The 22,737-nt window shown below is 36.0% G+C and overlaps 4 protein-coding genes across 6 annotated transcripts; all 4 read right to left on the bottom strand.

Annotated features, from left to right (window-relative positions):
• Positions 1-1,134: 1,134 nt before the first annotated feature.
• Positions 1,135-1,820, bottom strand: LOC104750935 (RING-H2 finger protein ATL48-like). The gene has a single exon (XM_010472796.3). The coding sequence runs from the start codon at positions 1,795-1,797 to the stop codon at positions 1,315-1,317; it is 483 nt and encodes a 160-aa protein (XP_010471098.1). The 5' UTR covers positions 1,798-1,820; the 3' UTR covers positions 1,135-1,314.
• A 7,993-nt stretch (positions 1,821-9,813) lies between these two features.
• Positions 9,814-10,508, bottom strand: LOC104753760 (uncharacterized). Its single transcript, XM_087492772.1, has 2 exons — positions 10,496-10,508; positions 9,814-10,301 (listed from the first exon to the last, which is right to left on the bottom strand). The coding sequence occupies exons 1-2, from the start codon at positions 10,506-10,508 to the stop codon at positions 9,814-9,816; spliced, it is 501 nt and encodes a 166-aa protein (XP_087348898.1).
• Positions 10,509-10,805: 297 nt separating this feature from the next.
• Positions 10,806-13,030, bottom strand: LOC104750934 (uncharacterized). Of its 3 annotated transcripts, none has more exons than XM_010472793.3 (7): positions 12,774-13,030; positions 12,106-12,383; positions 11,953-12,008; positions 11,749-11,827; positions 11,522-11,660; positions 11,304-11,417; positions 10,806-11,208 (listed from the first exon to the last, which is right to left on the bottom strand). In XM_010472793.3, exons 2-7 carry the CDS (start codon positions 12,258-12,260, stop codon positions 11,017-11,019), a joined length of 735 nt encoding a protein of 244 aa, XP_010471095.2. In that variant the 5' UTR covers positions 12,261-12,383; positions 12,774-13,030; the 3' UTR covers positions 10,806-11,016. The 3 variants fall into 3 exon arrangements, with proteins under 3 accessions (XP_010471095.2, XP_010471096.2, XP_010471097.2); XM_010472794.3 differs by having other exon boundaries at positions 12,750-13,012; XM_010472795.3 differs by having other exon boundaries at positions 12,745-12,879.
• Positions 13,031-15,733: 2,703 nt separating this feature from the next.
• On the bottom strand, positions 15,734-16,974 carry CLE17 (CLAVATA3/ESR-RELATED 17). Its single transcript, XM_010472792.3, has one exon. It carries the CDS (start codon positions 16,527-16,529, stop codon positions 16,239-16,241), a length of 291 nt encoding a protein of 96 aa, XP_010471094.1. The 5' UTR covers positions 16,530-16,974; the 3' UTR covers positions 15,734-16,238.
• Positions 16,975-22,737: the final 5,763 nt, after the last annotated feature.

Here is a 22,737-nt window from a genome sequence, read left to right as displayed (position 1 = left end):
CATACGAGGAGATGTACGGGTCAAAGCCCAGAACCATGTTTCAGATCTGACATACATCATCTGCCCTAGAAGTTTCAAATCCTTTGCAAAGACTACAGAACGAAGTTGTACTTATGTGGGCATCTATGACAGACTAGTGCCATGGCAAATTTTCAATATTCATTTGTAACTTTGTTTCTCTTCTCAACATAGTTATTCAGGCAAATGGATCGGAAAAATACAACACAATTTTTTGAAATTAGTCAAGTAAGAAAATACTCTCTGTAGAATTTCCTAGCTCTCCCGTTAACAACATACAATATATGTATGCATATAGTATAATAAAAAGCTTATGGGTTTTCTGATGTCAACTCAATCTTATAAAGGGAATCGATTTGTTCCACATCTTGTACATATAATTAAAATTAAATATACTAATCTTTAAGAGAAATATTAGCTCATAATGTAAAACCATATTATATATTTATTTTTCATTGTAGATAATGCCATGCTTTTATTACAATTCCAACGAACCAAACTATATCTATAATTTTTAAAATTTAATTAATCACGTGGTAATCATCTAGATAAAATCTAAAAATTATATTAAACCACTTATAATCCTAGTATATGGATAATTCTAGACACTGAAATGCCACGTAAGTCTTAACCTTACCACCAGCACCAAACCTGATAATCGATCAACCGACATAGAGTTAGTTGTGTAAGAGATACGATAATGCAGAATCATTCTGAAACGCGATAAACAAAAAATAAACTTCTAAACCAAAAATAATTCAAGAAAATCCAGTAATTAACTCAACCGGAGCTAGGCAAAACTTAAACAGAGCTAGTTAGGAACGATCAAGAAATCTAAAAATCTAGTGTATATAAATATTCCAATTCAACTGTATAACTAAAAGAAAATAGATTGGTTATATTAGTACAAGCCAGCCAAGAAAAATAAAAAAAGGCGTGACAGAAATAAACCCTATCGGATTTCATGATTGTGTTTTGGAGTAGTCGTCAGTCGTCACTTGTCTCGTCTTCCAAAATTTCAGCACGGCAGAGAGGGCAATTATCACTCCAACATAACCACTCATTGATGCAATCATCCATGAAACGAGTAATCAATTCAACCTCAATCACAAGCAATAGGAACAATCAAGAGATCTGAATATCTAGTATATATAAAAATTTCAGTTCAATTGTACTAAAAGAAAATAGATTGGCTTATATTACAAATCGGCCAAGAAAAAAAAACAAAAAAAACAAATGCAATTAAAAACCCTATCGTTTTTCCATGACTTTTTGTTTTGGAGTAGCGTCAAACGTCTACCAGTCTTCGTCTTCCATAAGTTCAGCACGGCAAAGAGGGCACTGATTACTCCGACATAACCACTCATTGATGCAATGAATATGAAACACATGCGAACAATTAATCATTAAGATTAAGTATTGTGACTCCTCCAAGCAAATAGCGCATGTTTCCATCTCTGGTTCCTCGAATATTGGTGGGGATAATGTGACGTCAAGGGAGATGTACAATGGCCCTGGAACTTTCTCGGCTTCGGAAGCAATCTTGTAAGAGAGAATTCTGCATAAGCCGGGATCTGGGAGAGTTGGATAGAGGAGAGGATACATCTTATGGTGATCAAAGCTTAGGATGTTGTTCAAAAGGAGGTGAGGGGTTGGGAACGGAGGAGGAGGAGTGCAAGTGACCACGTTTTTACGCGTTACTCTTATCTCCACAGTGTTAGATGTAGATTTGTGAGTAACTACTTTACCAATGCTCACGTGTTCTTCAATCTCATTCATTCTTTGGAATTTGTGGAGCGTACAAAAAGAAAACGTGATAATCCTAAAGGAAATAAGAAGGATTTAATAATAAAAAACGATGAGAGTGTCCCATATTTATATCAAAACCAAAACCGTGTTTTGAAAAACAAAACCTAAAGCCGAGAGGAAACACAACACTTTCTCACTAACGCGATGTTTCTTTTATCATAAGCATATTTTCATTTCCTTATATTTTTCTACTTTCTAGATTCTTGTTGTACATAAAGTTGTTCTAGACTCTACAGAAATTTTAATTATAATTCTATTTATCTTTTTGAAAAATAATATAATCTTTGTGTCTCATATATTATTTACCCCTATTTAATAAATAGAAAGAAGAAGGAATTTTAATTATAATTCTGTTTATTTTTAAAATAATAATATAATATTTGTGACTAAGTTTTTTAAAAAAATTGATAGAAAGAAATAAGGAAGCAATATTAATTAAATTCGAGACTTCATCTCTCAAATGTTTTTCAAGAAAGAAGAGATTAAGAAAGATAAGGACGAGTTTTTTTTTAACAATTTACAGTTATTGTTTATTTGAAATTGCTTTGGATGGATAGATAGTATATAAGAAACAATTTCTCCTTTTTTTAATTAAAAAAAATCATAAAACTAAATTTTATATCTAATTTAAAAATTAAAAGTAATAGAAGATAAATATTAGAATATATTGTGAATATTTTTTTGAGAAAATTCCTATTCTTAAAAATGTAAATTTTCTATAGAATAATTTTTCTTTCACTTTTGAAAATATTTTTTATAGAGAACGGATTTTTTTTTTCTAATGATGAATCGGTTCTGAGTTCACTAACGATTGTATAAATTAAAGAATTGTTAATTTGACATTTTGTTGGATCTCCTTGGACTTATATAAACCTGATTAATAGCCTTGAGCATTCAGGTTCGGGTTTTCGGGTTTAGACATATAGAATCCGTTCGGATTTTTTATTTTTTTGGGTCGGGTTCGGGTATTACCCGTTCGGATTCGGGTAATGCGGGTATACCCGAACTCAATCAACCCATGAACAAAAAAAAGAACTAATTTTTATTTTTTTATAAATTTTAGAAAACTTGTATATATATAAATATTTAAGATTTCATCTTGAGAGAGAGAAATTAAGATGGCAAAATAGTTAAAGATGCAACCTTAAATGCTCAAGGTCATGGATTCAAATCCTCTAAGATGCATTATTTTACATTTAGTTCGGGTTAGTTCGGGTATCCAAACCTCAGAGGTACTGAACCCGATCGGGTTTTATACAACACCTGAACCATCTACTTCGAGTCGGGTTCGGATTCGGATTCGGATAAAATGCCCAGGCCTACTGATTAATATACCAAATGACGAAAATTTGACATTTTGTTGATATGTTTGAACTAACGTAAAAAAAATATATATATATGAATGTTATGCTTGATATATTTTTGTATTACCGCTGTTTCATACTCACGTATTGTGTTGGTGTTTTTTTTGCAGATTGTTGCAATTGAAGACATATAATGACACTAGCAAAAGTTCCACAACGTAGAAAGAAAGAAGCAGTTCATGATGTAGACAAACTCTCGTGTTGTCATCCCAGACAGATATACTCGTTGTTTACAATGAAGATGTTATGTTCCATTCAACGAATAAAGTATCTAAATTCTTGAGTTTGATGGCATCTCGAGAAAAAAAATCACATTTGTGGAATTTAAAGAAGATGTTGTGTTACTGACATGTATCATGTCCCATTTGGGGAAGGAGATTACATATAAGATTCGTTGCGAAGCAACAAAAGACTATAGTGAGTTAGTTACGTTACTAACACTTACTATCATCTAATATCTCTCTCTTAATTATTGCTTAAGCATATTTTTAAAATTTGTCAAATGTCTGCTAAATTTGTATAATCGTGAAGCATTCCCATAATGAGCGTGCAAGACCATAAACCGTAAGAACCACCATACGTTGCAACTTGAGTGTTTTCCTTTTATTAAATTTTGGTCCGTTGTTTCTTAAAAACTCAACCATGATATTAAATAAACGGTTTTCTTTGAAGTATGAGTTAAATCTGCTAAGCAAGATAGGAGTCTTTGTTGGTGCGGGATTTAGCACCTCCGACATACCGATCTAAATCAGAAAGATAAATTGATTACTTAACCGGGAATCCGGTTAAGGATCTTAACTGATGATCTACATGAAGGCCTGTTCGGACAAAGAGGCTAAGCCCATCAATGAGAAGCCGACTTCAATTCGCTCGGCGGCCGACTTGAGGAAGAGATGGGAACTTTCCAAATCTCATTCTGGATAATAAGGAAATTTAATATATTCTGTGATCAATGAAACTGTATAAAAGGGGAGAGACTTCTCCATTGTAAAGCATCCAACAATTAATACAAAAAACCCTAATTTTCTACTTTTACTTGTTCTTAAGCGGAAACCCTAACTTCTTCCTCAAGAGATCTTTTTCTTTTTTTGCTTACTAGTTTTAATCCGAGTTTTTTAAGAGATTACTTTATTGAATTTGTTTCCCCCTTCAAACAAATTTATTGTGTGAAACCCAGTTTCTACCGTCTCTTTTATATAAAAGGACCTTATATAGCTATATTCAATGTAATATTGTTTAAATTGATTCTCATGGTGAATGGTATAGAGAATGCTCATCTACATTACACAAGACAAAGATCTTTGACGAAACCTCGTAACAATTTATTCTTTGTTGTTCATGTTTTTCTGTGTTGAGATTGAATAAGATCAATAAAATTTGGAAGCAAAGATCAAAGACAAAAAAAAGTTTTGCAATAAGAGATCAAAAATGAAAACAAAAGACAGTGCATATGTTGTCACGATATATGAGTTGTAATTAACAATTTATATTTGTAAAATTTGATATTGCAAATTAAAAAAACTGAAGTGATAATTTATTTTTAACTAACAAGGGGAGATTTATGTTTTTAGGAAAATGCTGCAAATGTCAAAGGTTAAAAAAGTTATTATACTATCATCTTTTTACAAAATTTTTTCTAAGTGTGAGATAAATATATAACTTTGTAGAAAAATTCTTTTCTCATTCTCTGCTCTCACAAAAAAAAAACATAGAATTACTTATGATGAGTTTGAGAGAGACTGTTCATTGCTTGATTTCTAATGTTGCGCAGGTCTTTTTTGAGCTGTACTGACTCTGATCAATAAAGTGCCATGATTGAATCCAGCCCTCGATAAGTTGAACAAAGCTCTTTGTCACTCACACTTACGTTATGTTCCTTTTAATAAATTAACGAGTGAGAGTGCGAAAGGTTCACAGAGAGACGAAATATATTCAACAGGTGACTTTGTTTCGGTTCCTTACGTTGATTAAAGATAGAGATGACTACAATAATTACTAGTTATGTCGGCTGATTTAGGAGCTCAGTGAAACCACATATAAAGTGATGTCTCCGAACCAAGAATGTGGCAGTTCCAAAATCACCCAGGTCTCAGGACTACTAAAGAAACTTATTGCAAGTCCCAACGCCAATGGCTGATGCCAACCGTCGTGAATGAATGGTGTTTCAGGGAAAAGCTCATCAGCTATGAACAATGTTCCACCCAACAACGAAGACTAAAAAGAAGGAGACGGGGAGAAAGGCTACGTGCTGCACAAGTATAAGAACGTAGTTTCTTCTTCCTAGCTTGTTGGAATATGAGATTGAGTTTGAGAGAGACTGTTCTTCATTTGATTGCTCTTGTTTCTCAGGGTTGAACCGGGTTAAAATTTGTTTTTTTTGTCATGTATGCTTCTGCTCTGTTCCTTTTAATTCAAACGAGTGAGTGCTAGAGGTACACACAGAGACTAAGAGCTAGACAGTATGGCGTTTATGAATATGAAAACTATTGAACCATGTTTTAGATCCGACATACATCATCTGCCATGGAAAAGTAATTTCAATCTCCATTTGTAACTTTGACCACAGCGAGATTAAATTCTTGACAAATACAATGAGTTAAGGGTTTGTCTTCAGAACATAGTTATTTATGCAAATTGATCCAAAAAATTACAACACAATTTTTTGACCAGGAAGTCTATGAAGCTCAAACTTGAAAACCTTATTTCCTAGGGGCCCTTCCTCCTCCCAACACTTCTCAACTGTATACAAGCCTCTATATATATATTCCTTTTCTCCTTTGTTCTTCAAGCCAAGGATCAGCCTCACAGGTTTGTGTGTTCTCATGCTATTAGATAGAGCAAGGTTACCTCTTTCCATCTTCTGATCTGCTGCTGGTTTCAATTTTTTTTTCTTCAGGTAATCCCCTTCACCGCAGTAAGTCACAATACCAGAAGTGAATGAATCCTTGTAGGGAGCACCATCTGAAATAACCACACTTGTAGCCATGTATAAACCATCGACAATCATAAAATCAATCCCTCTAAAGACGTTGAAGTGGAGACCTATCATTTTGAGCTCTAATTTGTATTTGAATGCATCCCCAACTTCAACTCCAGGGACTGCACCAATCCTGTTTTCTCTCTGTTTCTCCATATGAAGAAGCTTGCCCTGGGATGAATCTAACTGCCTACACTTTCTGCTCTGAGATGCAAACAATTTGAGAGATTCCTCTGAGCTTAGAGGTTTAACTTTACTTGGAAGAGATGGAGGAAACATCCTCTTGGCTGAAGGAAACGGTCGACTCCTAAAGCTGGGATTAGCTGAAACATTCGAAACAAAGCCAGCTTTCTTCATAAGACATTGAAGTGCTTCATCTTCTTTACCCCTCTGGCAATTATGATCACGTGTATTACCTTCAAGACTCATCTGATTCACTCTTGTATCACTATGAATCTCAGCTCTCTGTCCCATCGAACTCTTTCCGGTCCCAACTGTGCCTACAGCATCATTACAACCAACACCACCCATCAGATTCCTCTGCCTTGCGATTAAAGATTCATAAGAAAAGCCACTCCGATTTTCTTGGACAATTCTGGACTCATCTCTCATTCTTTCATCCCTCTGTTTCTCCAGATGCAGAACCTTCCCCTGAGATGAATCTGAGTACCTCCTCTTTCTGCTTTGAGATGCAAACAGTTTGAACGATTCCTCTGAGCTGAGAGGTTTAACTTTACTTGGAATAGATGGAGCATTCATCCTCTTGGCTGAAGCAAACTGTCTAGTACTCTTAAAACTAGGATTAGCTGCAGCATTGAAACCAAATCCAGCTTTCTTCATAAGTGCGTCTGCTTCATCTTCTTTACGTTTCTGGCAATTACGATCACGTGTTTTATCTTCATGACCCATCTGACTCTTTCTTGTATCACTTGTGATCTTAATCGTCGGAGGATCACCTTGAACTTGAATCTCAGTTCTCTGCTCCATCATAGTCTTCCCTGTCTCATCATCTTCACAACCAAATCCACCCATCAGATTCTACCCTGCGATTACACATACAACATCGAAACCATAGAGATTTTAAAACCAAAAGAATAGGAAACTATATCATAAAACATAGCGTTTTCATCAGATTCTCTTCCCTGCAATGAAGACGCTGAGCCAACATTTTAAAGAACACGTTAAAGAAAAAAGAAACCACAAAACACACTGTGATTCCTAAAACAAGAGATACCTTGCTGATAAAATCTTTCTTGAGACTTTTCTTTGTTTTCCCGATCGAGAAACTTTTTGATCCTGGAAAAAGTTGTGATTAATCAGAAGAACTAAACGGATGAGATCAATAAAGAAGCTAGCGAGAAAGAGAGATTGATGAAGAAAGAGCAGTTAAAAACTCAAAATCTCGTTTATATATGAGGCGCTCTCTAGTTCGTTATTCAAAAATTGGATTCGGTTTAATGATAAAAAACCAATCGGATCAGCAGTTCTTAAAATAATTCGGTTGTCGTACCGGTTCGGTCTAAACCGAAAACCGAATTAAAACCTTGTTCACTTCTCGTCCCTAAATCCTAATCTCCTTCTTTGCTCGATTCCATTTGTTCCAATTCCTAATCTCTCTCTCTCTCTCTCTCTCAACCTCATCTTCTTCTTCCTCCATCACTCGATCGTATTCTTCTTCTTCTTCTTCCGTCTCTTCTTTTTTCTTCTCCTCCTCCATCACTTGATAAATTGCTGTACTCCTTTCACCTCCTTCACTCGATCTTATTATTCTTCTTTTATTGGGCTTCTTATTGGACTTGTATATATAACTTACTCTGGGCTTGTATAAATACATTTTTATTTTAACCCAATCCTCCGACTCAATTTTTAATTTTCAGACCAATTCGGTGAGATAGATGCTAAACCGAATTTTCGACTTTCTCAAGATCGAACGGAACATTCCAATAGAGCGCAGGCCTAATCAGTAGCTCACACTATCAAGATAAAAAAAAAGAGAGGGTGTGATTAGATGTATATTCAATGGAATTAAGAAGATCATAAGCCATTTGAATAGTTATTACAATGCTAATCAGAATCAATCAGTAACAATATTATCTTTCTGAAACTTTCTTTATGTTCTTATGTCTTATCGGATCAATACTATTAAAATATAGTTACATAGACTATTTGAATTATTAAAGGCATTGGGTTATGTTTCCGGTCCAGTTTTTGATAAACTAGGTTTGAACATTTAAATGTGTTTCGACAATTTTAGGTAGTAGACTCAGATTTTTTAAGAAACTCTGTCAAATAAATGTTTTTGGATTTATATTTGTATTTATATTAATTCTTAATATGGTATTCTATTAAATGTTATCTTATTCTCTGTTTGATAATGATCATTCAAATTAACAACACAATCTATGTTATCTATGTTCCTCAAGACATCAAACTACAATGCTCCAAGACTTTTTAAGTTTTTTAGTTAAAAAATAAATAGAAATTGTCTCACGCATTGCATAACATACAGAGACTAATAATTTAGTTAATATCCGTTTTAACCATACCTTAAAATAAACCAAAACAATTGTACTTGAAAAAAATATCATATTGTTCAAATCTTATTGGACTTTCTTATATCCGTTGACTGTAGTTGGTTAACAAATATTAAAATTTACTTTATAAATGTAGTCTAATAAAAGCTTAGTATTATACACTCTTTTTGAACGGCTGGATCCACAATATGAACAAAAAAAGAGAGGGGATAAAGGATTATTGCACCTTTTTTACTAAAGACACGTTTAATTTTATAGGTTTATGATGTCAAGATACTCAATCTTATAGATAGAATCGATTTGTTCCACATATTCAAATTAAAATACTCATCAATCTTTAAGAGAATCGATTCCTTCAGCCGAAACTATATTTCTTCATAATGTGAAAACCATATTTCTTATTTCCAACGAAATCATCAATCAAACTACATTATTAGATTAGATGATCTGAAATTTTGCTATATATGAAAATTCCAATTCTATAATTGTACAAAAGAAAATAGATTGGCAATTGAATCTCAACTTGTTATATACTTATATTACAAGTCGGCTAAGAAACCAATCCTCCTTACTTTGTTTCGGAGTCTTGTAGGGATAGTCGTCACTCGTCTTCCATTATTTCAGCACGGCAGAGAGGGCAATTAATGATTAATTCAACATAACCACTTATTGATAGTTTGATACAATAATCAAGAAACACGTTGGCAAAAAAAAAAATCAAGAAACACATGCAAACAATTTGGCATCTCGTCTAAGTCTTGTGACTCTAAGCTAGTGATCCTAAAGTGATCACCGTCTTGAGAGTTGTGTGTTGTTGATTCGTAAAAGATACGCACAAGACGCTATAGCAAACAAAAGAAACATTCTGAGTTCAATCTTTAATCACAAGCAAAGGAAAACTTAAACAGAGCTAACTTAAATCGAGATATTTGAAGTTTTGGTCTATATAAAATTTCCAATTCCATAATTGTACAAAAGAAAGGAGATCGGCGATGAATCTCAACTTGGTTATACATAGTATTGTAATTCGGCTAAAAACAAAGGCTTGGCATATAATATATAAACCCTATATCGTTTCTTTATGACGTTGTTTCGGAGTAGTGTAGGGATGCTAGTCTTCCATAATTACAGCACGGCAGAGAGGGCAATGGTTAGTCCTACATAACCACTCATGCATACAATAATCATGAAACACATGCGAACAATTTGGCATATCTTCTAAGTCTTGTGACTCCTCGAAACAAATAGCGCATGTTTCCATGTCTGGTTCCTCGAATATCTCTGGCCTTAACGTGACGTCAAAGGAGATGTACAAGGGCCCTGGAACTCGTTTGGCTTCGGAAGCAATCTCGAAGGAGAGAATACTGCATAAGTTGCGATCTGGCAGGGTTGGATAGAGGAGAAGATTCATGTAGTCTTCATCAAAGCTAATAACGTTGGTCAAAAGGAGGTGAGGAGTTGGGAACGGACGAGGAGAAGGAGTAGTGTCTGATCCTAAAGTGATCACGTTTCTACGCGTTACTCTGATCTCTACCGTGTTCGTTGTAGATTTGCGGATAACCCTTGCATCAATACACACAAGTTCTTCAATCTCACTCACTCTTTGAAATTAGTGCAGAATACAAAGACAAAAAAAAAAAAAAAAAAAAAACTCTGGATTCAGATTCAGTGTGAAGGATAGAAGTGTCTCGTCTATATATATATTAGGGTATGCAAACGAAAACGTGTTTAGAGAAACCTAAACAAAGAAGGAATTGAAGTTTAATATTTCCTTTTTCTTTAACATAATAAACTTTTCATGCGCATTGCTGTTTTTCTTTTTGGTTACATGTATTTTTTCTGCTTAATTTCAAATTTCCTCTCTTTTTGGAAAAGTGTAGTTTCCTTTTTATTTAAAGCTGTTGACAAAATTTGAACCCAAATTATTTATGCGACCACTCGATATAATTCGTTAACTAATAAGTATATTAACTAAATAAATAATTTGGAGTATGAGATTGAGTTAGGGAGATTGATCATCATTTAATTTCTAATGTTGCTCAGGTCTTTTTTGAGCTGTATACTCATTTGTGATCTGAAGTGCCAGGATTGAAGCTCGAGAGAGGGAAAAAACAAAAAGTGTATTGTCCTAATATTACAACAGGTGACTTGTTTCGGTTCCTTACAACTGATTAAAGATAGAGATGACTACAATAATTACTAGTTATGTCGGCTGATTTAGGAGCTCAGTTAAACCACATATAAAGAGTGGTGTCTCTGAACCAAGAATGTGGCAGTTCCACAATCACTCAATAATATATTTGCTACATGTGGACTACTGAAGAAGCTTGTTGCAAGTTCCAACGCCAATGGCTGCAGCGAGATGCCAACCGGCGTGAATGAATGGTGTGTCAGGGAAGAGATCATCAGCTATGAACAATGCCCCGCCCAACAACGAAGACATCTTGTGTACATCATAAGCCATTTTCAAATCTGGATCCTCTAAGGCTCGTTTCGCAAATGCTACCTGAGTCAAACAAAAGTTGAGAGAGATTTGGTTATAATTTGCATCAACTGAGATTTTTAATTACATGGAGTGAAAAATTTGAGATTTCTTAGCACCTCCATCATTCCAGTGTGAACAGCTGATACCACGAGAGGCTGGAACGGTAAAGCCAAAGCTGATGCAGCCATCAAGAACTTTGGATTCTCTTCTCTAAGAGCCCTCGTTAGACACTGTCAAATATACAAACGGATAGTAAGTAGAATAAAACATCCCCAAGATTTGAACTACCATTATTAGTACCAATTTTGGGATGGGCAACAAATTAAAGACTTACTACTGTTGCTGTAGCTATCATCGTGTAATCAGCCCATCTAAGATACTTCCTCAACTTCCCTCTTGAAGAATGATACAAACTCGAAGCAATTCCAACTCCGATTAAGGAGTTTGCATACACCTTCATGTTCAGGTTTTTCCTATACAGTCACATATACCTTGCATATTCAGTTATCGTTTCAAAGAACATAAAACTCTATACAGATAGACACAAGAAAGGATGATTACCTTGGTGTCTGCATACCGAGGAAAATGAAAGGGATCGATGTGATCACATTAGCAGCTGTTTCTAAGATACTCCGATCGCCTATCAACAAAGTTGGATAACATAATGAATACCAAAAAAAGATCGAGATACAACACACAGAGATGCAAAGAGATAAAAGACGAAAACAAGAAGGAAGTAACTGAGTAACGTTTCTCAGAATTTACCGTGGATGCAACAATGTATGGGTCTCAAGCATGGAGGTCTTTGTTGCCAGACACGTCTACAGAAAGATAAAAAGAAGAACACTGAATCAAACACCTTTAACTTCCAGATACAATGAACAAGACAATCACCCTAACCAAAACCATTCAACTTACTCAATGAATAGGCTCTGCTTTGTTCGTGCATCAGCGGACTCAAAGCCAGAGACTGGACCAATACTCTCAAATCCAAAAGGAGAATGAGACACAACACGAACCCCATGGAGACCCTCAAGGGATTTGCTCGTCTTCGATACGCTTTGAGGGCTCATAGGGAGTGATTCAATATATCAAAGACCCACTAAAACAAAAAAAAAACTCTTCTTCTGCTAGCCAGCAATACTTTTACTTGCTGGTCTAGCCTGGCTTTGGTTCTGTTTTTTTGAGCTGCTACTCTAAGTAACCACCAAAAGAAAACAAAAACATTAATCATAAGGAACACTGAGAATTATTGCAAAATGTAGAAACAAACATTAATCAAATTAACAAATAAATCTCAAAAAATTAAGTTTTTAGTTGCCAGATTGAAAAATTAGTTAGGTACAGGGTCGTTTGAAGATTCTATTAACCTTACAATTAGATTTTTGCTTCACTGTGAAAAAAAACCCAGAAATTGTCCACTATCAAATTCACATGGGTTTAACAGATTCGTAAAAATTACTTGGGAACCCAATTCATCAAAAATTGTTAAATTTGCAAGGCATGCAGCAATAGATTCAAATTCAATCTTAATCGTTACGTATGAAACGAATTTACCTTACCCGGAGAATCAAAAGAACACTAACCTTGTGATGTTTTGTGATGGTAACTTTTACACAAAGGGATCGAAGTTGAAACCTTTTAGCGATGAAGATTTTTTAGAGAAAAAAAAAAAAAAAAAAAAAAAAAAAAGGCCCGAGGAAAAAATATAATAATTGAAGTAACAAAAGATATTAAAGAGTTTTGGAAAAGGAGAAGAAGAAAAGGAACACAGCGACAGAGATAGATGATGAGTCACACGAATCTTCTTGTTGTTTTGACTCTTATTGGCATATTCCTTCCTTCTCACAACTTAATTTAGTCGGCTGTTTATTGTACCGAATCCCCGGTTTAATCCGGTTCTATTTCTACTCTTATGGATATGGGCCGAATATGGGTTGAGCCCAATGTTGCTAGTACCTTACGGGTTTGTCTTTGTCACTAATTATGATAATGGGTCCGTCCAATGATAGAAAACTCTTTGGTAATTAACTCTAAAGATAAATTTAACCATTCCATTCTTTATTGGAAAATATCATGGATAAAGAATCGGTGGTGCAGTATCCTTTTGATTTAAATGTAGGTCACTTATCTTTCAAATTGAGTCTACAATATATTTGATACATATATCATCGGGTTTAATTCAAAATGGTGACACTTCAACAAAACTAGCGTAATTCATTTATATCTTGATATATATATATATATATAAATATGTTCGGAAATATATATCTTTGGTAATCTCATTTATATAGAAATACACATTAATGTTAATAAATATTACATAACATACATCATTCTCCCTACTGAAAAATAAAGAACGAAAAGTTAATAAATATTCATAAAAAATAAAAATAAATAAGATTTGAATTAACCAGGAATGTTGATAACCTATAAACTTAACAAGAAAAAAACTGCTCAAGAAAAATCATATTAATATATAAAAAATTCACACAAGAATGTGAGAAAAAACAAAAAAAAAACAAATACTGTACATGAGATGATAAAACAGCTACAATAGTTAAGACCGTTATGTGTTATATAAATGAGATTACCAAAGACCAATGGTAGTCTCGGATTTTGGCTATAAATGCCAGTTATTGGTAAGTCATTAATGATCAAACACCGTTTATTAACATTAACTAGTTTCTATATACAAAAAGGGTAAATGCTATCCTATGCTGTGCCCAAAGAAGAAAAATAACTAGTGAGATCTCAATTAATAAAGAACACACATTCTTATGAAATGAATTTTAAACATAGGTCAAAACAAATAGTGCATTAATGAATGTTTTCGACGACCGATACTTGTAGCTAGAGAATCTTTGGGAGTGCTAAAAAAGGTGCATCATAATTAATACCGTTATGTGTCGTGGTAATACATTTATAAGAGTGTTTTAATACTACTAAGTAGGAGTAGTGGTAATTTGATACAAAAAAAAAAAAAAGTAGTGGTAATGCAATACTAGTATATTACTAGTAATTTAAATCTAGTCACGCTATTCCCAAGGACATTTTGACGTGGTTGGGTCTCACTTGGTTGACCAAACAAACCCGGTCTTATAATTCAAGTTTCCCCTATGTTTTCATCTTTATTTTTTCGGTCGATCTTGTCTTGCAAAAATATTTAATTTGAACTAGTCGATCTCTCTATTTGTTTTAATTAATCTTCACTATATACACAAAAACACACGCCGTAACAAGACATGAGAATCCGTGTGGCAACGATTCTATGACCAGGGACGTAAAGCCGCTATAGCATTATGTTTGGTTTCATTGTGTGCAATACACTGCAAATAAAATTACTTGGTCATTTAAACTTGGCTTTCGTTCAAAAAAAAAAAAAAAGGTCATCTAGACTTTGGCTTTACTTGTAACGGATTTACAAAACAAATGGCTCTTACCAACGGAGCTCTTTCAAGCTTGTAGACATTTATTGACGTGACCCCCTATAGTTAAGAAGATGTAGAAAAGTGAGGATTATATAAAAAGAGGAAAAAAGTTAAGAAGAGAGGCAGATGGGAGCAATAAAGAAGATGGACAGTGTCACAGACTCACAGCCCTGGCCTGACCATTTCTCGTCTCCATGTATATATGTGTCCTTTATTATAACAAATAATAATATCTACCTCGGTCACTCAATCCCGTTATTTGCATCATTCACTAGTTCTGGACCTCTGGTAGGCATATTCCCACGAAACCACGGTTGTAAATTGCCACGAAATTTTGAAATCCAAATTTTACGTACGAAAAACAATTTTCGTACGTTTGAGATGGGCACTATTTTGGTACGTTTGAGATGGGCACTATTTTGTACGCTCTATATTACATATGTGTCGATGTCTCGATAGATAGTTTTGTGACCAGTTAATTCTTCTTTTTTTTTTTGTTTTTTTTTTTTGTCACAGAGCAGTTGATGGAGATATCAACTTTTTGGGTACTCCAAATAATTAAATAAATTATACTCCCTCTGTTTCATAATATAAGATGTTTTAGGTAATTTTTAAATTAATTTAATATTTTATTATTATTTATTTTATGCAAGTCTTGTTTATAATTGGTTGAATTTTTTTAAAGTGGCTATTTCTTAATCTGCATGCTTTCACTCCAAACATTTTATATTTTGAAACAGTATAAAAGGTGGTAATATGAAACAGTATAAAAGGTGGTAATAGTAATTAAAATAGTGATATGAGAGAGAACTATTCCCCCTTACTCAATTAGTAGGGGTAGGTATATACGTGGAGAGCAAAGAGAAAAATATAGATTTATTTATGAGGGTAGATCCTGAAGAAGGGAAGTAATTATGATTCAGAGCTTCTTCTGCACACACTTTTTCAAACTCCAATTACTAAAACCATATTACCATTCCATATCATTTCCTTAAAAAAAAAAACACTCCAAGAGATTATTCAAAGCTTATTTTGTACTAGTCTTCTCAAAACTTCAGTCACTAATTCACACCAACTTATTTCTTAAAGCACCACACACCAAATCAGATGAATTAGGGCGCCTTCTCAAAATTCAACCATTAAATATATATATACTATCTTACATTTCTTGAAACATTACACACCAAATATATAAAAGTCAACTCAATCTTTCAATGATATCAAACACAACAACATCAACATTGTAATTGTTGCAACACTTATAACCAGAATTTTCTCTTTAATTATATATAATGATATAAGATAATTTAATCTCCTTTAGTTTTAAAATTCTTAATACTACATTGGAACTTGGAAGAGTTCAATATAGCCGAACCAATCCCTACCCTAAAAGCTAAAATATAATTGTTTCTGTGCTCCAAGAAAAAAAAACAAAAAAATAGGATTCCAACTTACAAAAATCTATAACAAACTCGATTTTACATAACAAGCCAGTACCTTCGGATCATGATCGGCGTTCCACGTTTGCGTCTTGTGTTTTTGCGTTGTAGCTCTTGTAGGTGGGTGGGGGTGAAGAAGAGGGGGGGGGGGGTAAGTGATAATAATAGCAACGCGTAAAAGTTAGTTGTGGAGAGGATTGGGACCCGTGTGAACTACTCTCTTGTCGTCTCCATAAATGTCATCTCTGTTCAATGGCCCACGAAACGTCGCCGTAGCACTGTAGCTCAAAGCCTTTCTCGGCGGTGGAAACGCGACGTAGTGACGATGAGAATAACCAACAGAAGCTGACGAAGACAAACCTATCTGAAAACTGACAAAGAAGAAGAAGAAGAAGAAACACATGATCAAGTTCGTGTCCCATCTTCTGTTCTTTCCATGTCTCTCTCTTCGTACCAACAACACGTGAGTCATCTCACAAAACCTCAGAAACAGACGAACATGAAGACAAAGAGACAATGAAAAGTCAAAGCCTAAAAAAAACAAGAGTGAAAGAAGAAGTAGAAGAAGAAGAGGAGGAAAGAAGAAGTGAGATTTGTTGGAATGCAAGTTTGTTGTCTTGTGGGTAATAAATAAAAATAAAGATTTTATTGACTTGTTAAAAGTTTTTTTTTGCTTTTTTTCTCCTAATGGGTCTTTGGATCCTTCTAAGATCTGGCACTGTTGTTTCCTCTAAAAGGCAAAAGCTTTACAAGAAGAATTCTTCTTTTTCACTCTCTATCTCTGTCTGTCTCGGAAGTCGTAAGCGAAGAGTGTGTGTGTGTGGTCTGTAGTGAAAAAAGTACGGCAGGCGGTATTAATAACGGCTGTCACCTCTTTGTGTTTATTCGAGGGAAGACTCTTTGAAAGCACTCTCTTCTCTTTACCATTACTGTCTTCACTTTTTTTGTTTGTTCACGAATACGTTACGTAATTTTTAACTAATTATGGATTTTGACGTACTAATAATTGTGTTTAGGTGTTTTCTTGGTAATCACGATGTGTTGTGTTTATTGTTAATCAATCTCATGGTGTAACAGTGACACATTGGCCAATGTCTTTTTGAGACATTGACTTTGTTGGTTTATTAGAGGACAGCTCACTGTGCTTAACATAAAATAAAATTTAGCACCCTACTCTTCTTTTATAATCGATTATTGCGGTCAAAGTAGATGAGATTGGGACGCTCTATTCATTAGTCAAGTTTTTTGTTTCCTCTTCTGTATACGGTATACCATTTAATCTCACTCACGTTTGTAATACTAGTATTACTATTACGTATTAAAGTTAAAAATGATGCTACAATAAGTGATGTCTTGACCCTTGACCGAGAAAAACAAAATAAAACAATAAGTGCTGCAATATCTGAATCCTTCAGGACTTCATATAAACTGATAACACCATGATCTGGCGTGGCAGAAATTATTTGTGAATGACAAACTCAGATTTCAAAATTATTTGTTTACCACCATCACCGTCGATCGTAATATAGTATCCGGTTTCGTTATTAAATAGACAAACGAGACTTAACTTTTAATTGAACCATGAATTAAAAAGCTATAAGTCAAAAAAAATATCACAAATGTTATTAAAAAAACAAATTGTTAAACAAATTTATAAATTATATCCAAACTCTCACTCCCAAGCAATCGTTGGGCTTCAACCTATTGGGCTATAACTTTCATCTTGGGTTCAATTATATTCTACTTGTGGGTTTATTACTAGAGTAACTTTAATTGGCAACTCTTGCTCCGTTTTTATTTCTATCACAACAATTCTTATTCACATAAAAGGTTCAACACACGACAAAAGTATATTACGACAAGATGAAGTGAGGGGAAACTTAGTATATTACGACAAGATGAAGTGAGGTGAAACTTTGTAGCGCCTCAGCCAAATGAAGCATGAGAATATTGACATCGATCATTACTATAAAATATAATAAGACGCAAACAGTGTAAAGATGAAATTACTACGATAGCCAAGTGGAGCGAAACTATCCATTTTCTTTTTGAATAATATCATGATATTATTTTAACGATCATAAATGGTTCTATCCATTAATACTTTGCTCACTATTTCCTCTACAAATAGAGGCTAAATAATTCAAGAAGAGAAACACATTCTTCTCTATAGCTTAATTATATTTTCTTAAGATTACAAAAAATCATGGCAGAAGCATCTAGTTTGGTAGGAAAGCTTGAGACAGAAGTGGAGATCAAAGCTTCGGCTGAAAAGTTCCATCACATGTTTGCCGAGAAACCACACCATGTCTCCAAGGCAACCCCACGAAAAATTCATGGATGTGAGCTGCACGAAGGCGACTGGGGCAAAGTCGGCTCTATAGTTGTAAAAACGAACATGCGCTGTTGAAATGATTCCGTCTTGTATAGCGTCACGAACAAAATGACAGTCCCTGTCTATGTGTTTAGTGCGTTCGTGGAAAACAGGATAAGCGGCAATGTGTAATGCCGCTTGATTATCACAAAACAGCCGTGTCGGAACTTGTTGAGGAAAACCAAGATCTTTAAGAAACCCGCGCAACCAAACAATTTTCTTCAAAGCATTCGCCATGGAGCGATATTCAGCCTCCACCGAAGACCGAGAAACTGCCTTTTGTTTCTGAGTTTTCCAAGAGATAGGACAACCACCAAGGAACATGAAATATGCACTGAGAGAACGACGAGTTAAAGGACATGTTCCCTAATCAGCATCACAATATGCCGTGAGAATCAGCTCCGTATCAGAACGGAGTAAAATGCCATGGCCAACCAACCCTTTAAGATAACGAACCACTTGCAAGGCATCATCCCAATGAGCTTCTCGTGGAGTCTTCATAAATTGAGACAAGATGTGAATAGGGTATGTGAGCTCAGGTCGCATTACCTTCAAGTAAATAAGGCGACCAACAAGACACCGATAGCGAGCAGGGTCCAGAAGCAACGGACTCGCATCAAGGCTGAGCTGATGATTCTACACCATAGGAATTTTAGATGGTTTCGTTCCCAAGAGCCCGTATTCAGCAACAAGATCCTGCGCATACTTCCGTTGAGATAAAAAATGCCGTCCAGACTACAAGCAACCTCAATACCAAGAAAATATTTAAGCTTCCCAAGATCCTTTATGGGAAAACACTGACCCAAGTAATCTTTAAACTCTGTCAAAGAAGGTAAGTTGTTACCACAAATGTTGAGATCATCAACATAAACTAGGACACACAACTCAACAACACCACGTGTCAAGGTAAACAAGGAATAATCCGCATAGGAATCTTCAAAACCGTATTCGAGCAATGTCGTTCTTAGCTTGGCAAACCAGCACCTAGGAGCCTGTTTTAAACCATACAAAGATTTATGTAGACGACAGACCTTATTAGGATACGTATCACGAAAACCAATGGGCAACTACATGTAAACTTCTTCATCAAGATCACCGTGAAAGAACACATTATTGACGTCCATCTAATGAACCTCTCATCTTTTGGATTAGATAATTTGCATTAAACCACGAACAGTAGACATTTTTGCTATAGGAGCAAATGTTTCCTCAAAATCTTTGCCGGCAAACTGTCTATTTCCAAGTACAACCAACCGAGCTTTATACCTCTCAATAGATCCATCAGTGTTATACTTAATCTTGTACACCCATTTATTTCCAAGAGCTGTCTTCCCGGGTGGTAAATCAACAATACTCCAAGTCTTAGCTTCTTCTTGGGCATCTACCTCATGAGTCATGGCATCGTTCCATCTATCATCTTTCACAACATCTTTAAAACAAGTCGGTTCTATGTCTGTAGTCACAACTGCTAGAAACGCACGATGTGTAGGAGAAAATAAATCATCAGCGATGTAATGAGTGAGAGGATATTTCTCGTTACCTTGAACCGTAGACGAGGACTCAAAAGTGATTGGAGCGATGTTAGCATGATGGGGGTCTTCGTCAACACAAGCACTATAAGTGACATAGCCAGTCAATCGAGTATTAGGGAACTTTTGTCGTTTGCCTTTTCCTAAGTCACTTTCCTCATCAAGAGAGAGAGTCTCACTAGTAGAACCAGAAGCATCAACATCATTGGAAGAAACATCGAGAACAGCCGTGTCCTGATCTGGAGAGAGCACGACCACATGATCGGGAACAAGAGTCACTGCGGTATCTTGTGGGACACAGATTTCGGAAGATACAACGTCATGCGGAAGCGTAGGAGAAACCATACTAGGTTCGGTGAATGAGGAAGAAGAATCATCACTAATTTCTTGCGTTACCGGAGCAGAAATAACAGGAATGATGGAACTACTCCCCCTGTCTATAGAACCCGGTTGTAAATCCCAATCATCATATTCATAAACTGCATGTCCCGGTATAGGTGAAGGATGGTCGGTATTGTGGAACATAGGAAACTCCGTCTCGTGGAAAACAACATCACGAGATACCAAGAACTCATGGGTCGTAAGGTCATACACACGCCACCCTTTCTTACCGAAGGGATAACCAACAAATACACAATGTCGACTTCGCGGCCCAAATTTATCCTTGTCGCGAGCTCGTAAATGCACATAGCAAGAGGAACCGAACACCCGCATCTGATCGTAATCTGGTTTAGAACCGGTCAAAACTTCATAAGGAGACTGACCCTTATGTAACTTAGAGGGGGTGCGGTTGATAACATAAGCAGCAGTGAGAATAGATTCCCCCCAAAACGGGACCGGCAAACCAGCTTGAAATAACAAGGAACGAGCCACATTAAGGATGTGACGGTGCTTGCGTTCAACCCGACCATTTTGTTGAGGTGTGCCAACGCAAGAAGTTTGATGAAAGATCCCTTTACTCGCAGAGAACTTCGTCAAACACATAAATTCAGTGCCATTATTATTGCGCACTGTTTTGAGTTGCTTATTGAATTGTCGCTCGGAGTAGGCACACAAATTTTCCATAATACATCTAACTTCAGACTTTTCCAACAGGAGATGTGTCCAAACAGATCGAGAGAAATCATAAACAATTGTCAAAAAATAAACAGCGCCACAAGAAGATGCAACACGATATGGACCCCAAACATCAACGTGAACTAACTCAAAACATTCCTTTGTTTTATTTGAACTTTCATAAAAAACATCTCTAGTTACATTGGCCGTGTATGCAAAACACCAGATAAAGCGGGTAAAGAAGAAAGTACAGAAAACACAGGATGTCCCAACCGCCTATGCCACAAAGTCGGATCAACTGAAGCTGCCGCACGAGTTACATTGGCCGTTGCCACATCCGTTAAATAGTAGACTCCATCACGCTCTTTCCCGGCTCCAATCAGAGTCTCGTGAAACGGTCCTGTAAAATACAAAGAGTGTCGGTAAATAGTGCAAAACAATTCTTCATTTGTTTAAGAATCTGCGACACCGAGATCAAGGAACAATTCAAATTTGGAACGTAAAGAACATCTAGCAAATATACACAATCTGTAAGATGTAAGATGCCTTTACGCTTTGAAAACGTAATACTACCATCAGCAAACCCAACCGCACAAGATGGTGTATCAACCAAATCAGTAAGAAGAGATATATTGCCCGTCATGTGGTGGGAAGCACCGGTATCAATAATAACATCTCCAGGGATCTTACCAGAAAGTTTATCTAGATTGCTTTTCATTTTTTCAAGAGCAACCAAGGAAAGAGCTTTCCATTGTTCAGGAGAAAAATCGGAGATGGAAACGTTGGGACTTTTTGTGTAAGTAGAGACAGCTTGACCACGACTGCGACCAACTCCTCTACCACGATCTCGACCAGTACCAGATCCTCGACCACTGTTCCGAGCATTTCGTTCCGTAAAGCACTCAGGATATCCGACCAATTGCCAGCAAAATGACTTCTCATGGCCGGTTTGACCACAGTGAGAACAGAGCAAGTGATGATCGTGAACAGAGGACTCCCCATGCTGATCATCAGTAAGCGAACCAGAACCAACATCACAACGAGCAACGAACCCAACGGCGTCCTGCTGCTGTTCCTGAGTCTTAGCCGCCAAAAGCCTATGTTCTTCACGTATAACACGCGAATAAGCTTGATCCAAGGCTGGGGAAGGATCCGCATCAACAATCGAATGTATCACATTCGCAAACCTGGATTCATCAAGACCCATGACAAATTGATTCACCTTTTCTTCTACTCTCTCTGTGGCAATAGTTGCATAAACACCACAAGAACAACCATCACAAGTACACACGGGTAGAGGCTTGTAAGTATACAACTCATCCCATAAAGCTACAAGCTTCCCGTAATAATCAATAACGGACTGACCCTCTTGACCCGAACTTTATTCCCAACTGAGAATTGTTTCCTCAAGGTCTCCCAAAGATCTCGAGCACTGGTATGAAACGAAATGGTAGAACGCACACGGGTGCGATCGATGTACGCAACCAACCAATAACCATGGAGTTCACAGAAGTCCATGATTCCAAGTCGGAGCTATCAGCCCCTGGTCTCTTCAAGGAACCATCAATAAATCCAGTCTTCTTCTTCGCACGAAGAGCATTGAGCATTTTGGAAGCCCATTCATTGTAGTTGTGTCCGGTTAAAGTAACCGCGGAGATCATAGCACCGGGGTTGTCCGTGGAAGACATAGAGTACGAAGACATCGTCGTGTTGTCGCCTCC

The sequence above is a fragment of the Camelina sativa genome, chromosome 16 (genome assembly GCF_030686135.1).
Source record: "Camelina sativa cultivar CO46 ecotype springtype chromosome 16, ASM3068613v1".
NCBI lineage: Eukaryota > Viridiplantae > Streptophyta > Magnoliopsida > Brassicales > Brassicaceae > Camelina > Camelina sativa.
This window is presented reverse-complemented; position numbering and strand designations above follow the sequence as displayed.

Bases quoted from the DNA above. Each gene is read 5' to 3' on its own strand.
- LOC104750934 (XM_010472793.3), bottom strand. From the start codon at position 12,260: ATGAGCCCTCAAAGCGTATCGAAGACGAGCAAATCCCTTGAGGGTCTC. The intron at 12,009-12,105 runs GTAAGTTGAATG...ATCTTTCTGTAG, and splicing joins AAGCAGAGCCTATTCATTGA to ACGTGTCTGGCAACAAAGAC. The intron at 11,209-11,303 runs GTGCTAAGAAAT...TGTTTGACTCAG, and splicing joins TTCACACTGGAATGATGGAG to GTAGCATTTGCGAAACGAGC.
- CLE17 (XM_010472792.3), bottom strand. From the start codon at position 16,529: ATGACTCACGTGTTGTTGGTACGAAGAGAGAGACATGGAAAGAACAGA.
- LOC104750935 (XM_010472796.3), bottom strand. From the start codon at position 1,797: ATGAATGAGATTGAAGAACACGTGAGCATTGGTAAAGTAGTTACTCAC.